Raw genomic sequence first — 17,654 nt, 5'->3', positions numbered from 1 at the left:
AATCAAGACTGCATAATCTGGGAAACGCTTTCCTTTCAAAAACAACTTCATGGCTGGGAAGAGGTGAAAGTCAGAGGATGGGGAAAGATTTCATAACCACACGCCCGTGCTTCTGATATGGCGATATGCGAGTTGTGGACTGGAGCATTGTCCTGTAGGAGGGTAGCTTTGCTGATCTTGCCCTGCCTCTTGATTTTGATAGCTTCCCTTAATTTCCTCAAAAGTGAAGCATAATAGGCTCCTGTAATTGTGGTACCCTTTGCCAGGAAATCTGTCATCACTACTTCGTCCTGGTCCCAGAAGACTGTGAGCATGACCTTGCCAGCGGACGACTGCACCCTTGCCTCCTTTGGAGGTGGTGAGTCCAAGTGCTTCCACTACATTGACTGGGCTTTGGTCTCTGGATCATAGTGATGGACCCAGGTTTCATCCTGTGTAATCAGTTTTTTGAAAAACTCATCTTCTTGGCACATCTCCAAATTCATCCTCGAGCACTCGATGCGTTCTTGCTTCTGGGTATGGTGTGAGCAACCTGGGAATCCATCTGGCAGACACCTTATACATATGCAAATGGTCATGAATGATAGTTTCCACAGACCCTGTACTAATCTTGACATCTTGGACTATTTGGCGAATAGTTATGCGCCGATCTTCCAAAATGGCAGCCTCAACTTGACGGACAGATGCCTCATCAGTGGCAAAAGAGGGGCGACCAGGTCTGGGAACTGTTTCCACAGACTTCCGGCCATGTTTGACTTCACGATGCCAGCGTTTTACAAAGTCATATGATGGCGCATTATCACCATAAGTTTCTTTCATTTCATCAAAAGTCTCCTGTGGTGTGCGTCCTTTCAAATACAAAAACCAAATCATTGCTCGACATTCAACAGGCTCCATTTCACACCTGACTCAGTTCAAACACCTGTAAAACAGAAACCACAATTAGTTCAGAGCTGTAATTTGCCACATAACCCGTAGATATATAAATCATTGTACATGCAAAATTTCAGCTAGATCAGACAACTGGAAGTGGGTCAGGGGCATTACTTATTGCATGTCCCTCATAAAACTATTATTATTTAGAAAGCCATTCTTAGTATTGGGAGGTGATGTTTTTTATATCTTCTTCAATTACACATACCAATTTCTAATTTCTTAATATAAGGCAATTTAATAATTCTTAATATAAAATGGAGATAGCATTTTACTATTATAGAATACGGACCATTGTCAAATACGATTAGAATAATATACAATCATTGTTATAATATGTGAGTGACATCCCTTTGATGTAGCTTCATTGTCGAATACCATTAGAATAATATACAATCATTTTTATAATATGCAAGTGACCTCCCTTGGATGTAGCTTCGTTGTCAAATACCATTAGAATAATATACAATCATTGTTATAATATGTGAGTGACCTCCCTTTGATGTAGCTTTATGTCGACAATGATTGTCAAAATTAGTCACGTATCCAAGAATTATAGGATTCAACGAGATAGACTCAAATATATACTAGCAGAATACATGGGGGCTTGGGATTGAATGAGATAGATGCAAATATATACTAGCAGAATAACTAGCGTTGTCTGGGATTGAATGAGATTGATTGAAATATATACTAGCAGAATCCCTTGCGTTGCCCAGGATTTAAGGAGATTGATGGAGATACATACTAGCAGAATACCCGGCATTGCCCTGGATTGAATAATGTAGGTTAGAATATATACTAGCAAAATACCCGGCATCGCTTGGGATTGAATAAGTGGAAATATATAGAAGCAGAATACCAGGTATCACTCGAGATTTTATAAGGCTAGTTCAAATAAATATTAACAGAATACCTGGCATCGCCTGGGATTGAATAAGATAGGTAACAATTCAGAATAGACTAATACTTGGCGTCGCTCGGGATTGTATAAGATGGCTGCACATATACACTAGCAGAATACACGGCATTGCTCAAGATTGAATGAGATAGGTGAGAAAATATACTAGCAATATCCCCGGCATCGCCGGGGATTGAAGGATATTGATGGAAATATCTATTAGCAGACTTCCTGGCGTTGCCCCGTATTGAATGAGAGAGGGGTAAATTTATAATAGCAGAATAATCAGCGTCACCCTGGATTAAATGAGGGTGGTAGAATATAAAGGTTGTACCAGAAATGGCTTGAACAATTTTCTATCTCAAAATTACTTTATTTGTGAAGTCAATTCCGGATATGGCTTAAACAATTTACGATCTACAAATTAGATTAATGCATATATATTGTTGGTTTACTATGAAAGTTTACTAGGCCAGTTTCTATAGGGGGTGATCTATATTTATTTAATTTTTTTATGTTATCATCCGGGCATGATGTGAGGGTTGGAGAGGTGGGTAGAAAGAAGCATGATTATGTTAATTTTAAGTTCTCTTTTGGAGGTTGGGTTGGAGAGAGTAATGCCCGTTTTGGGGTCAAAAAGTATGTGAAATTGTTTCATAAAGGTATTTAAATTACCCGTCTTAGTGTAGGTAAAATTATTTTAAATATGTGTTGTATATTCACCATCCTTGCAAAGGTAAAATTATTTCATATACATGCTGTAAATTATCTACCCTAGGTAAAATACAATTATTTCATACGTCTAATACCCGTCCTAGCTAGGTAAAATATTCTTTTGCTCGAAATAGCAAATGATACATAGACATTAAAAATTCCTTTCTCCTAAGAATAACAAATATATTCAAAATCAAATTCAATTTTCTCATTGTTTATACGGCCCCGAGCAACGCCGGGTAGCCCTGCTAGTATATATATATATATATATATATATATATATATATATATATATATATATATATATATATATATATATGTATATGTATATATATATATATTGTATTGGTAGCAATTATTTGTTTGTTTAAAACAAAATATATAAGTGTGTCACCCAAAAGAGTGCTCAATGTTTAGACAGAGCCAAAATAAGTGAATTTAGTTTACAAACAAATGGCTACACATAAGCATACATGTTTCAGCGAAAACCCAGTAAGGGAATCGCTTCGTCAGGCCAAGGACAACTCTGATATATATAATATTATATATATGATATATATAATATTATATATATGATATATATAATATTATATATTTGATATATATAATATTATATATATAACTAGCAAAAGTACCCGTCGTTGACTGGGTACAAAAACAGCCTACAGAAAATGGACTCTGATTTATGAAAGTACGATAGGTTATGAAAAGGAAGAGTTGTAAAGAGATAGCTTCGAATTTGGGGGTATCAAAACCAAAGCAAAATATGATGAAAGTAAAAATAAAATAGATAAATCCCATAATTTATTATACCATACCTGTTCACACTGAAATACTTATCACAATATTCTGTGGATCTATATTAAAAAACCTTGTTGAACTTTGTGACGTATTTCCATTCTATGGGGGTCACCCCATAATTTTATTATATCATATTTCTTCAAACTGAAACATAATTATCAAAGTATACTGACGCAGATAGATATGAAACGTCTTTATTAAAGTTTGTGCCTATTTCCATTCTATGAAGCCCAGGTGTGAACGAACACCCCACAATTTTATTATACCATCCCTATTTATTTAAGTTAAAACATACTTATCAAAGTATTATTATGTACATCTATATCAAAAACACTTGTAAACGTTTTTGTTAATTTTTTAATTTTTCATTTCCATACTTTGTGGACCAGGCGCGAACGCAGACCCCACAATTTTAATGAACCATCGTTCTGCCAGATAAAACATACCCATTCCTGTGTCTCGATACATCTTCTATCATTATATGTAATCAGTTTTTTAAATAGTCAACCATATAGGAGCCTATTCGTGACCAGACACACACACACACACAAACACACAAACACACACACACATTCAGCTTTATATGATAGATATTATATATCTGATATATATATAATATTATATATATCATATATATAATATTATATATCTGATATATATAATATTATATATCTGATATATAATATTATATATCTGATATATATATTATCTATATAATATATATAATATTATATATATGAAATATATATAATATATATTATATATATAATATATATATATTATATATAATATATATAATATAATATTTATAATACATATAATATTATATGTAATATATATATATATATTATATATAATATATATAATATAATACATATATACAATATTATATATATATCCTATATATATAATATATACATCATATATATAATATTATATATATAATATAAATATAATATATATATACAATATTATAATATTATATAATAGATAATATATATATAATATATATATATACATAATATATATATGTAATATGCATATAATATATATATAATATATAAAATATATAAAAGATATATAATACATATAAAAGATATATAATACATATATATATATATATATATATATATATATATATATATATATATATATATATATATACGAGCGTCCCTCCCAAAAGTAATTCATCCTATTTTTAAACTTACAAAAAGGTAACGAGCTATTTAGACATGAATGATACTTTTAAAACGAGCGACCATTTGTGTTTTAAAATTCATTTTTCTACATAGTTACTATCATTCTCGGTGCACTGCTGCCAGCGATGGAGTGGTGGCTTTGCATGGGCGTTTGTGGCGTGCTTTGCTAATCGCATCTTCTTTCGCCATTCTGAAATCTACATATACATCTCCTAACTGTGCTGACATCAACTGCATCCGCTTCGTAAATGTTCAACTGGCGACTGTGAATGTTGAATATGAATTGATTATATATATATATATATATATATATATATATATATATATATATATATATATATATATATATGTATATATATATATATATATATATATATGTATATATGTATATATATAACTTAAAATATTGCAACATTAAGAATTGATTATATACTGTTATAAATTTAACTTTTAAAACATCCTAATGCTGCAATATTTTAAGTTATAAATTTATTATATTTTTTACTAGAATATCTTGTTCTTTCCTGTTCCAGTTTTAACAATTAGTTCTTTACTTTTCCATGTTTATGCTTAACGATATTACTTTTCATGCTCGCATTTTTCAATTGTAATCCATAATTTTTCCAGGCTTCCAGTAAATTCACTTTTTCTTTGTTTAATTTCAGCCTTATTTTTTTGCCCCCATAAACATAACATACTCATATGTAATAACAATGTACAGCACTCGTCTACTTTCGATAAAATCACCACAATTATTTCCCTTTCATTCTTTCATTTTCTCTGTTTCACTTGTTGCTTCTCTTAGCGGTGAATTAGTAGGAACAGTAGTATCTGGAGTGACGTGGTTGCTATGGAAACCAGTCATAAAAACGTCGCTTACCTCTTTACGATTTTTTTTTACGATTTTGAACACCCACCACTGAACTCATCATAACATTTGTTTTACTGAACGAAAATTTAAAAGAATTTTTTCACAATATAGATGAGAAGGTGATCAATATAGGTGAGAGGGTTATTATCAAGTAATAATTGTTTAAAATTTGGTCGAAAAATGATTGACGGGTGAAGCTTTAAAGCAGTTCTAAAAGACTCAAACTGCCACTTAACCGTATATTCATACAATGTTTGAATGCTATATATATATATTCTCGTCAGCTGGGACCCTAAAGTTGCAAGTAGTGAAAGGCCGGCAAACATCATTGAAGTAATTTAGTAAGATGTTTTTTATCCACTAACAAGTTGCTTTTAGTAACATAGAAAGCTTTTCGTATTCATTTTTCCAAAACTAGCCGATTTTATTAAAGGGGTCTTATCATTTTGACCAAGTGAAAATGTTTGTTTTTTAAAAAATAATTATTAGATCAGGGTTAAGGTTTCGAATGAAGCAATTTCATTTTTTTCCATCATATTTTCCCTTTTGGCAATGGTTTCAACCATTTGTTTGATTAAAAATTTGATAATATGCGTAAATGCTTACTTTCTTAAGTGGTCTAATGGTTTTGACCAGGACTGTATATATATATATATATATATATATATATATATATATATATATATATATATATATATATATATATATATAAAAGTAAATAGTTAATAAAACATGTTAAAAACACTTTGAAAAAGAGTTAAAAACATATTTAATCTGAAAAGGAAACACTTAATAAGTGGATAGTCCTTAATCCGCTGAGTTTCGAAGAAATACTTTCCTTCTCATCAGAGGGTAGGAATTAGCAAAATGCGGAATCGGATTTTGCATACAAAAGTATTTGATGAAACTACAAGTAAGTCAAAGATCTTACTTGATAACAAAAAGTGAAGCAGAGGGAATATGGTGAAGAAAAAGGTGATTTCACATGAATGGATAGTCTGGTGAAAGGTAAATTATCCAATGACTGTAAAATCCAAAAATGTAAATCCAAGAAAGTTAATTAAATTTCCATTCGCACAAGTAAAATCCAAGGAAATCACGTAATTGGAAGATGGTCCAAAATAACCCAAAAGGCCGAAATCCATGGAATAATTCACAAATATGTACAAGGAAAAGGGGGAAAAATTCCAATAATATTAATAAAAGAAAAATAATACATGCGTTTGACACGGCTGCAGAGACAAAATGCAATTAAGAAAAATCAATGAAGAAGAAGAGAAAAAAATTAAATTGTGATAGAATTAAATATAAAATAGAAAAGCAAATGTCAAAATGACCCAGACAAAATGACGTTAAAAGGCGCAAAAAATATAGGGCAAAAAAAGAGGTCAACTGAAATGTACAGGTTATTACTGAAGAAAATGTCAGCAAGAGTTATTAAAAGACACCAAATAGAAAAAAATAAATAAATAAATAAATTAATAAATAAATAAATTAATAAATAAAAAATATTTTATTTTATATATATATATATATATATATATATATATATATATATATATATATATATATATATATATATATTTGTTTTATAGTTTGTGATGTGATTTGTATTATTGGAATTCCTACTTTGTTTAGAGCAAGGCTTGACAACCTACAGCTCGCGGGCCGAATTCTTCGGCCTGCAGGGGCATTTTTACCGACCTGCAAACCTGATTACTAATTACTCTATTTTTAACAAGAGAGACGATGCTTTTGAATTCAATAAAAGGCCTGCTGTTATCTTTATTATTATCCACTCAAACTAATTTGAATACTATGACCTTTAAAACTCGATCAAAACTCAATCACTTCCATTTCTATGTAAAAAAACTTTAAGCAATTAAACATAAAGCAAAAACTGAGAGGCGACAGACATTAGGTGAGGCAGCTTCAATTCAAAGGGACAATGTTTTCTCAGTCGACTTTCTTTTTCATCCCCCCCAACAGTGACCCACCCATCGCTTACCCCTGCCACCTACCCTATGTAAAATTGTTGGAATCTTTCAATGAGCCATGTTTTTATCTTATCATGCTCCTCCTTTTCTCAAACAGATATCTTTCACTGATTTTTTGCATTTTAGGAAAAAATATCGATGACGATGAATGCAAAACAAAGGAAGGTAAAGATACTTGGGCAGTAGATTACTTCTTCTTCATCTAGCTAAGTCGGAAGTTGATCTCTCTCATGTGTCCAGAAAGCCGTGCTATGAATAAGGTAGCAAATATTAGGCGACATTACGAGACAAACCATTGCGAAAGTTTTACACAATGTAGTACATAATAAAGGAAAGATGAAGTTGAGCGGTTGAAGTCTCAATATGAAAAATAACTTATTTTCATACAAAGGAAAGACGAAAATGTGGTTAATACAATTGCCAACTATGAAGTTTTCAAACACATCGCTGAAATAATGAAACCATTTACAGATAGTAATTTTTGTAAAGAATGTGCGCTGACGGTTTTGGATATCGTTTGCCCAAAAAAACAGTATTTATTTGAAATTATCAGCCTTTGTCCAAGAACGGCCACGCAGTGCATTGAAGAAATGTCAACAGATGCTAAAAATCAAATAATGAACACCTGCAGTGAATTGCAATGTTTTCCATTGCAGTCGATGAATCCACATACTCCAGTGTTTTTATGCGATGAGTGACTTCTACTTTTCATATTTCTGAAAAGTTTATTCAGTTTATTTTGTTTTAGTGTGTGTGGTTCGTTTGTGATACAATTTTCAATAACAGTTTCAAACATATTTGTCATAATTTCATCCATTTCACGTCGGTTGATTTTCTTTCACTTTAAAGTTTTTAACGTTCCACGAGGAAAATAATTTAATTTAATATATGAAAGAGTATAAGAAGGCTAACAATGCAGGAAATCGGCTATTGCATTGGCGGGACGTACGAACAAAAATTGACAAACAAAAGAAGTTCTTATTTGTTTTGTTATTTTATTTAACTTCGTATATCCATTTATTTTTTTTAAGATAATCACAATACAAATCAGTAAATATGAACTTACTGTTTGCTGTACCTGGGATGGTGGCGGTCTTAATCTTTCGAGATAACATCTCTTTTTCAAAAGAAAAGAGGCCAAAGAATGTTTCTAAAAAAGGAAAACATTGAAATATCGTAAGGTTACAGCCTTTTTATACTCCTTCATATATATATATATATATATATATATATATATATATATATATAGTCATCCACATACAGTAATGTTTCGCTGTAAATCAGTGCGGCTAGACAAGCAACTACTTCAAACCAGGATCGAAACCCGACCGCCCATATGAAAATCTGAGCTTCTAACCATTGTGCTATTCAGCTGCTGCTATGCTGGCAGTGAATTAAGAATGTTTTATTCATTGTCCAAATAACTAAGCTCAATTTGCTTATGCAAAGAGCATCGCTTCATACGCTAATGGTAATTTGCATATCACTTCCCAATATCCCAATATAGGGAGCATTATAATCATTCACATACAGTACTGGTTCACTGTTTCACAGCTCATCAGTGAGGATAGACGAGCAACTACATCAAGCCAGGATTGAAACCCGACCACCCATATGACAGTCTGAGCTTCTAACCATTGCGCTATTCGGCTGCTGCTATGCGATATATATATATATATATATATATATATAAAGCTGAACGGCTGTGTGTGTGTCTGGTCACGAATAGCCTTCTATATGGTTGACTATTATAGAAAACTGATCACATATAATGATAGAAGATGTATCTAGACATAGGAAAAGGTATGTTTGATTACAACCCTTCCTTTTCATAACCTATCATACTTTCATAAATCAGAGTCCATTTTCTGTAGGCTGTGCACTTTTATAAATTTTACAAAGTAAGGTATAAAAATTTAATTTAAATTGAATCAGAAAATTACATTGGATTTATTTTATGTAATGTACATTCTGTTGCCCTTTGCAAAAAAATTATTGAAAATTTTATATCTGTATCATTAATTGCTAGATGAAAGATAATGTTTTTAAATTGCAACAAAATGTACATTACATAAAATAAATCCAAGGTAATTTTTTGATTCAATTTAAATTAAATTTTTATACCTTACTTTGTAAAATTTATAAAAGTGCACTTTGAAGATAAATAAATTTCAAATTGAATCTTGTACCTTTATTTATAAAGCCTATAGTAAAAACATTTTGTCTAACAATTTTCATGCCTTGGATGAAATGCTTTTCAACTTGTATCTTATTTTTTTAAGATTATATTTTTAAACTCTCCTTCTCTCTATTTCAGTTTGTAGTTCTCCTCACACCACAACTCATTTTTGCAACCCCTCTTTGTATTATTACAGGTCTGAATATTCTCTTTGTTTCAGTTTGTATTTCTCCTCACACCACAACTCATGTTTGCAACCCCCTCTTTGTATTATTACAGGTCTAAATATTCTCTCTATTTCAGTTTGTATTTCTTCTCACACCACAACTCATTTTTTGCAACCCCCTCTTTGTAATACAGGTCTGAATAATGAGAAAATCTGAATATTTTTAACAAAAACTTTAAAATAGCATTTTTAGATTAATTTTTTTAAAACTTCTTTCAGAATAGAAAATCTTTAAAATTTAATAAGGAACATATTTCACATAGGTTTCATTAAACAAATATTCAGTATATAACGAGAAAAATAGAGATGAAATTTTCAAAAGGAGTGTATAACTGGTTATGATCAATAATAGTCCTCGCCAGCGAAAGTCTTTCTTATTGTTATTCTATTATTATTGTATTATTATTTAAAACATTTTGTGTCCTGCTCTTTCGCACAAGGACTAATATATATATATATATATATATATATATATATATATATATATATATATATATATATATATATATATATATATATAATATATATATATATATATATATATATATATATATATATTAGCAGAAGTACCCGTCGTTGACTGGGTTCAAAAACAGCTTACAGAAAATGGACTGTGATTGATGAAAGTATGATAGGTTATGAAAAGGAGGGGGTTGTAAAGAGATGGGTTTTGATACTCAAAAGTTTTACCCTAAGCAAAATATGATGAATGTAAAGAAAATTTTCGCGAAAATATATTTTTTATATCAACTTTGTTTCCATTCGTAGCCAAGAGTGACCCAAAAAATGTTTCCTTACAAAGAGAAAATGTTATATATATATAATAATATAAATATACAAGAAATAATTGTTGCCATAGTCAATAAAAGTTACTTTTATGGTAGAAAAGTTCATTCGTTTGCATTTTTAAGTAGTTTGTAAAAAAAATTCTTTTTTTTTAATTCACGAACCGGTTTAAAAAAAAATCAAAATGGCAGCGACTTTGAAATGGAGAGCCTCGTTTTCAATTTGAAGGAGCGGTACCTGAGCATTCTGTGTTAACAATTTAAGAGAGTTCTGTCAACGTAAGGAATATTTATAAGCATATTTTAATGTTTTCCGTTATTTTGTGCTGGAGGAATATTCGATTATGGCATGTGTAGTTTATATAAAAATTCATTTAATTTGTTATCGCCTCAAATTTCGTTTTAATTTCGGTTCGCTGAAATTATTTCAAGTAAAGAGCATTGAAAACTATTTCAAAACAAAAAAAAAACATGAACTGAACTTTTATTGACTATGGTAACATTTATTTCTTGTATATTTATTTTTTCAGGTAGTCGTTTATTGGCTTTTCTGCTAAACTAGGCACCGCCAAAACTGGGGGGGGGGGCAGGTAAGTACTTTTGACGGACCGTCTTTTTAAAAATCTACCAAAAATCAGATAATTATCCGATCAATACGAAATTTTCAGCGATTATTAAGAGAATAATGAACTTTATAACAGTGTACTTATTTTTCATAAACGATATTTATATATACATTTTTTTTTTTTGCTTACAACCCCCCTTGCTTTGAGGGGGTACAAATATGCTTAACATATTGTGTTGTTGTAAGGGACAGAATTATAGATTTAAAAAAGAAAAAAAATGGTTTGCATACCTTATTTTGACGTCTGAATATCAGAACTTCGACTGTGTTTAATTATCCCGCTTTTGAGTTTTGAAGTGTGAAATTCGGTGAATATGTTAAGTAAAATAATTAAGCAAAAAAAACAAAAAATTTTAATATTTATACGAAAAAAGACATTTTAAAATCTTTGATACATAAATTAACAATTTTTTTTAACGAGCCGAATAATGCATGACCATTATTAAACAGGGCATGCTTTGAAGAATCGATACAAAAAAAAAATCGATAAATATTGTGCCCTTTGTGTTAAAAATAGCATCATTTTTTCGATCCCGTTTGAAAACGTTTGCCGCCTTTCGACTACGGTGGACCAAACGCGCTGAAATCATTTTTTTTATTCTGCTTTAAATTGCCTCCCCCATTTTGGGGAGCCTGGTCCCCACACACATACACATTAAAAACCAAACTCATACAAATGGTCACCCATCTGATACTGGTCAGCCTCAGCGTTAATAATACATTGAAATTTTTGTCACTGAAAAATAAGGTTTTTTTTTGGCCTGTTTGGTCTTCCATAGTTTGCATTTTATCAACTACAAACGTAAACATTGTCGATCTAGACTTTAGATCGACACGAAGTAACTGGTTGCATATATGAATAAGTGAAATTATTTGAAATCCAGGTACTTATATTATAATATTGTTGCATATTCTCATAGAAAATCATCCTAAATCTTAGTTAGACAACAAATAAATTAATTATTTCAAAAACCTTTTTTTTTTTAAATATTTATGTACGTTTTTTGTGCAAGACAAAAAATGTCAATTGTTAACTTTTTGGGAAAATTACACATTTAAAATTTAATTAAAAATAGTATAAAAGTTTTACATTATTCTGTTTTCTATATGATAAAATTCAGGGTTTTATCTTTCTGGAAAAAAAAAGTTACTCAGAAATAATGGATTTTAATAAATGTAATTTCGCTTTAAAAAAACAACAACAACTTGATTTTTCGGCCATTTTTGGCGGTGCCTATGCTAAACACTCTTACTAAATAATATCGACGAAATATCGAAAAACAAAGAAACAAAAACAGTTTTGAAAAATAATGAAGCTTTACTTACTTTAGTAAAATAATCCGAAACAGCAAAATGGGATATTAAAAAAGTAAACACGTAATTACTTTAGTTTTTTTAAAGCAAAGAATCGATATAAATATAAATAAGAAGAAAATGGCACCCTTTTAAAGCAGAACAGCTTCGTTTCAGTTTTACAGTATTGAACAGTGTAGTATTGTATCGGATTCAGGGTTGTACTATTATAATGTAAAGAACACGCAGAAAGGGTTGTAATCAACAGAATTCCTTCTAGTTCACTGACAAAAAAAAGCTTAAACAGATATATAAATAAAAATAAAAAGGTTATGCAAATGTTTTTAAAAAAGACACGTAATCACGTGAGCAGGATTTTTTCCTTCTTTTGACACGATAACAAGTAACGTTCTTATTTTTTATTATTTATCTATTTATCTATTTTCGAAAGAGTGCCACGTGCAAGTGCAGAAGGATAAAAACAGAGTTATGCAAAATTTGTGTCGAGAATTGTCTAAAGTTCCGACTTTTCTTTTTTTTGGCTTTCACTTTAATAAGAACGTGCATTTATGAGGTGAATTTATTCGACACAATATGATTCAACTCAAAAAAATAAATAAAAGCTAACGTGAATTAATATTAAAGTTAAGGTGTTATTGTGAACCCTCTCCGCTTTAAAAAAAAAACGTGTTAAACTTTGTGACATTTACATTCTGTGGAGGTCAGGCGCGAACGAACACCCCATAATTTTATTATACTATATTTCTTCAAACTGAAACATAATTATCAAAGTGTACTTACGCAAATAGATATGTAAAGTCTTTGTTAAAGTTTGTGCCATATTCCATGGAGTACAGGCGCGAACGCAGACCCCACAATTTTATTATACCATCCCTATTTAAGTTAAAACATACTTATCAAAGTATTCTTATGTACATTTATATCAAAAACCCTTGTAAACGTTTTATTTTTTTTTCATTTTTTATTTCCATACTTTGGGGGCCAGGCGCGAACGCAGACCCCACAATTTTTATGAACCACCGTTCTGCCAGATCAAACATACCCATTCCTGATCCTCGATACATCTTCTATCATTATATGTAATCAGTTTTTTAAAATAGTCAACCATATAAGAGCCTATTCGTGACCACACACACGCACACACACACACACACACACACAGACGTTCAGCTTTATATTATAGAAGAAGAAGATATATATAAAGAGAGAAAGAGAGCGAGAGAGAGAGAGAGGGGGGGTAATCTTAGGGATCTCTAGATCAATTCCAGACATGTGAAACAGGCATGAGGACTATTTTCCCCAGGAACATTACATTGTAGGCCATCTTTCCTGACCATTTACCGACTTTTGTATTTTTCTATTGAGGATTACTTTACTCAAATTTCCTTCTATTCGACTTTATTTTCGAACCAATCTCTATTGGATTACTGTCGTCCCACCCAGATTACTTTTAACTATCTATTTTGTTCTAAAATTTTTCTACTTACATTTTCAATTTTTTTTCCTTTCTCTCCATCTCTCCACCCATTTTATTATGTTTCTCTATTTTACTTTCTCTTTCATCTCTTCTTCTCTATTTCCCCCGTTGTTTGCTTTCCCCCTACCAACATTCCTCGTTTTTGTCCCCATTCCCTTTTATAGCCCCCCCCCATTAATTGTCCCCAATAATTTTTTCAAATTTCTAATCTAAATGTTCCCAAGCCGGTTTCATTTTTGTATACCCATATAGTGTTATAATGTCGTGTTACTTCTCCACTTCTTGATAAGAAGCAGTTAGCTTCGAAATGTCATGGTCTAAAGAGGTTCTTTTCTATTTTACTCTCATTTTCGTCCTTAGGTGATTTAATAACATTCTATGTCACTTTTATTCCACATCTTATTAATTATATATATATATATATATATATATATATATATATATATATATATATATATATATATATATATATATATATATATATAGAGAGAGAGAGAGAGAGAGAGAGAGAGAGAGAGAGAGAGAGAGAGAAAGAAAGAAAGAAAGAAAGAGAGAGAGTGAGAGAATTATTTCCACAGCCAGACAACGTCGCAGGTTACAAGAGCCATGGCAACCAACATCATTATGATCTGCGACGTTGTCTGGCTGTACAAATAATTATATATTCTTTCAGATTCTGAATATAGTCAGGTAGTTGCTTGTCTAGCCGCACTGACGAGTTATGTACCCGGTCATGGGTTCCTGTGGCTCAGTGTGCTATAACAAAAAACAAAAAAGAGAAAGTGCATGTTTCTTATAATGCATAATTTCACAATAATTTTGGATACACAATACCTTTCGTCGTTCGATTTTCTGTGTAGCTATAAAGGTTGTCTGCTTTGGCCACTCTAGAACACGCAACATATAATTATCCATGTGAGAGACAATCATAGTGTTTAAACCACACAGTTGTAAAGATTGTCACTTAGCTTTGTCAAGTAATGCCAAAGTAATGTTTTTAATTCTGCGACGCAAAAACATTTTATTCTATTGTTCTAAAATATAAAGAAATCAATAGATATTTAATAAAGTAACATATTGTTATAATTCTAAAAAACAGATTCAAACCATTGTAAAAAATATTTATATAAAATATAATCAAGTATTATATTTTTCTGCAAAGTATAGAATACAGGCAAGTTGCTTATTCATTTAAAACTAAAACAGGAAGTCTCGTTTCGTAAGCGAAACATTTTTATATCAATTCTCATTATATTATTGAATGACTTTTAACGTCGGGGATCACTTTTTAATTATAACATTTTACTAAATTATATCCCTCAGTTTCAGGCAGAGTAGCAAGTTACTAAGGTGTCACATACCCGGTAATAATTCCTGTATAATAAAATAGCTATTTCGTTACAAATAAAAGCAAATAATTTATTAAATAAAAATTTAATAAAACGATGTAATTAAAACTTATATATAAAAACACGCATTTATTCGATTAAAATGCTATAGCAAAATATCAAGGTAATCAGTCCAGTAGGTTTTAGATTACCTGTTAGTCACAAACGAACATTAAGAGTTTTATTTATATAACTATTATATGCATAATATTATATACATATTCATATACATATAAGCATCCATACACGCATACATATATATATGTGTGTGTGTAACGAGATTTTCTTGCATCTGGACAGCACCGGATTGTCTTGCTGAGTTGTTAGGTTGGATGCTGTCGGGAGTGTTGACACTTGGTCAAAGAATCCAGATGCTTTAGCAGAATGATAAAATAATATGTTTTTCAAAGATGGCAGACAAATAGTCCTCTCGATGATAAGTGAGATGACAGCGAAATATTAACAAGTTATTGCCGATTAGACGTCTGTTATTTTGAAAGGAAATTTTTGACAGGTTTTGTTTTCTATTCGTTGATTTAGTTTTAATAAAATGCAATAAAAGATTGTCACGGTTGTTTGGCTGGATGGCAGACCTCCGGCATAGTTTGATAATAAAATTTCTTTAGAACAAAGGGAAAGAGTGGGAAAGAGAAAAAAGGGGCTAAGAGGGAGAAAAAAAAAAGAAAGGAGATCAGAGAGAGAAATGCTAATCTCCAAAAGACAGAGCAAGAAATTGCAATCTGGCTTAGAGAGAAAGGGAAACCACAAATGGATAAAACCGTTTGTATTTTGGTTAGCAGATGAGAAAAGGATTACGAAGGAGAGAAAGAAAAAGGGAAAAGAGAATTAAAGGGAGATATAGATTAAAAGAAAGGGGAGAGATAACAAATCTCATAAAACCATTATTTTAGTATTTGAGAAAAGAACTTGGTCGCTGGTCGTTGGACAGTACGCATGGGTTTTTTTGGGGGGGGGGGACTTTAGCCTCTGCAAAAGAGTTAATTGGAAAAGCTCTTCCTCCTCTGATTGAAAAACTATCTGACATAATCCAAGAAAAAAATCCTGCATCTTAAAACCGTTAAGAAAATTCCCGCATTTAACTTTCCTTTGCACGAAATGTACCTGAAATATTTTATGAATAAATATTCTCGTTTATAAGAAAATGATCTCTAACTTATGATCATTGAATTGTTTTGATTTGAAAACACAGTTATTTACAGCGCCGACACCACAACCAACCCAGACTGCATGACGAATGACGACGAATGACCCAACCCACGAGTTAAAAGTATTGCCACACAGACATTTTATGCACTCTGCGCATCAGAGCGGTAGTTCCAGTAACAAGTAAGTGTCTGGTTACATTTTGAAGGGTCTGTCACTAGTCGAAGATAAAAGCGTAGCCATGAGAACTTAGGGTTAGCTCTTGAGTGTACATGCTATATATGTGTGTGTACTTGTAAGATGTAAATATAGTGTCTATCTTATTTTAGCTTTAACAAAAACAGCTGATCAAATCTTGCTTATTTGAATTCATGGAAATTCTGAGCATTCTCGATTTTTTTTTCTCACAATATGGCCAACTGGTGTTCCACGTATGAACTTGTTAATAAAATAAATGCTAACAGTATGGGAAAACGTTATTCTGCAAGCGAAATTCTTTTTTCCTTAGTAGAACCACCTGTCTCATTAAAATCTATCAATTCAGTGGTTCCACAGAAACTAACTTGTTTTGTAGCAGACATTTCAAGAAAACATCTTTATTTTATCGTTTTGTTTTTTTTTTTCTGCTTTTTTGTTTTGTTTTGTTTTGTTTTTGTTTTGTTTTTTTGTTTGTTAGTTTGTTTGTTTTTGTTGTTTTGTTTTTTTCTTGTGTGGATCAATTGTTATTCTCTTTTAAAAGAAAGAAATGCTTCCATCTGAATGAATTCGAAAGTAGATATTCGCTTTCCAAAAAAAATGGCGTCTCCTCTTCTCTCTTTCAGCTGCTCTCTTTTAATTCTCTCCTAATGAATTTATATATTTCTCCACCACCCCTCTCTCGGTTTCACAATTCGTTTTTAATCCTCCTACCCCTCTTCTTCCTCTTCCTCCTCCTCCCTCATATTTAATTTAACCCCCTCCACCATTGTTGTATTCATTTATCTATTATGTCACTCTTCCCTATCATTCACTCATTCTCTATCCCCTTGTCTTTTGCTGTCCCCTCTCTCTCTCTCTCTCTCTCTCTCTCTCTCTCCCCCC

General features: G+C 31.2%; 1 protein-coding gene across 2 annotated transcripts in view; it reads right to left on the bottom strand.

Moving 5' to 3' along the window:
- Positions 1-17,654, bottom strand: part of LOC145293106 (dynein regulatory complex protein 9-like) — a 1,598,532-nt gene that overhangs the window by 1,497,010 nt on the left and 83,868 nt on the right. The window contains exon 1 of one of the 2 annotated variants that reach the window (XM_080139484.1): positions 14,857-14,981. The exons of the other annotated variant lie outside the window; for it this stretch is intronic. Within the exon in view, the coding sequence (XP_079995610.1) occupies positions 14,857-14,952 (96 nt within the window). The 5' untranslated portion in view covers positions 14,953-14,981. Of the gene's footprint in view, positions 1-14,856; positions 14,982-17,654 lie in introns of those variants that run through there. 2 annotated transcript variants of the gene reach the window in all.

Source organism: Euprymna scolopes, chromosome 14, assembly GCF_053919585.1.
Source record: "Euprymna scolopes isolate OS-2025 chromosome 14, ASM5391958v1, whole genome shotgun sequence".
Taxonomy (NCBI): Eukaryota; Metazoa; Mollusca; class Cephalopoda; order Sepiida; family Sepiolidae; genus Euprymna; species Euprymna scolopes.
The sequence above is the reverse complement of the archived record's forward strand: the minus strand, read 5'-3'. Positions and strand labels throughout refer to the sequence as shown.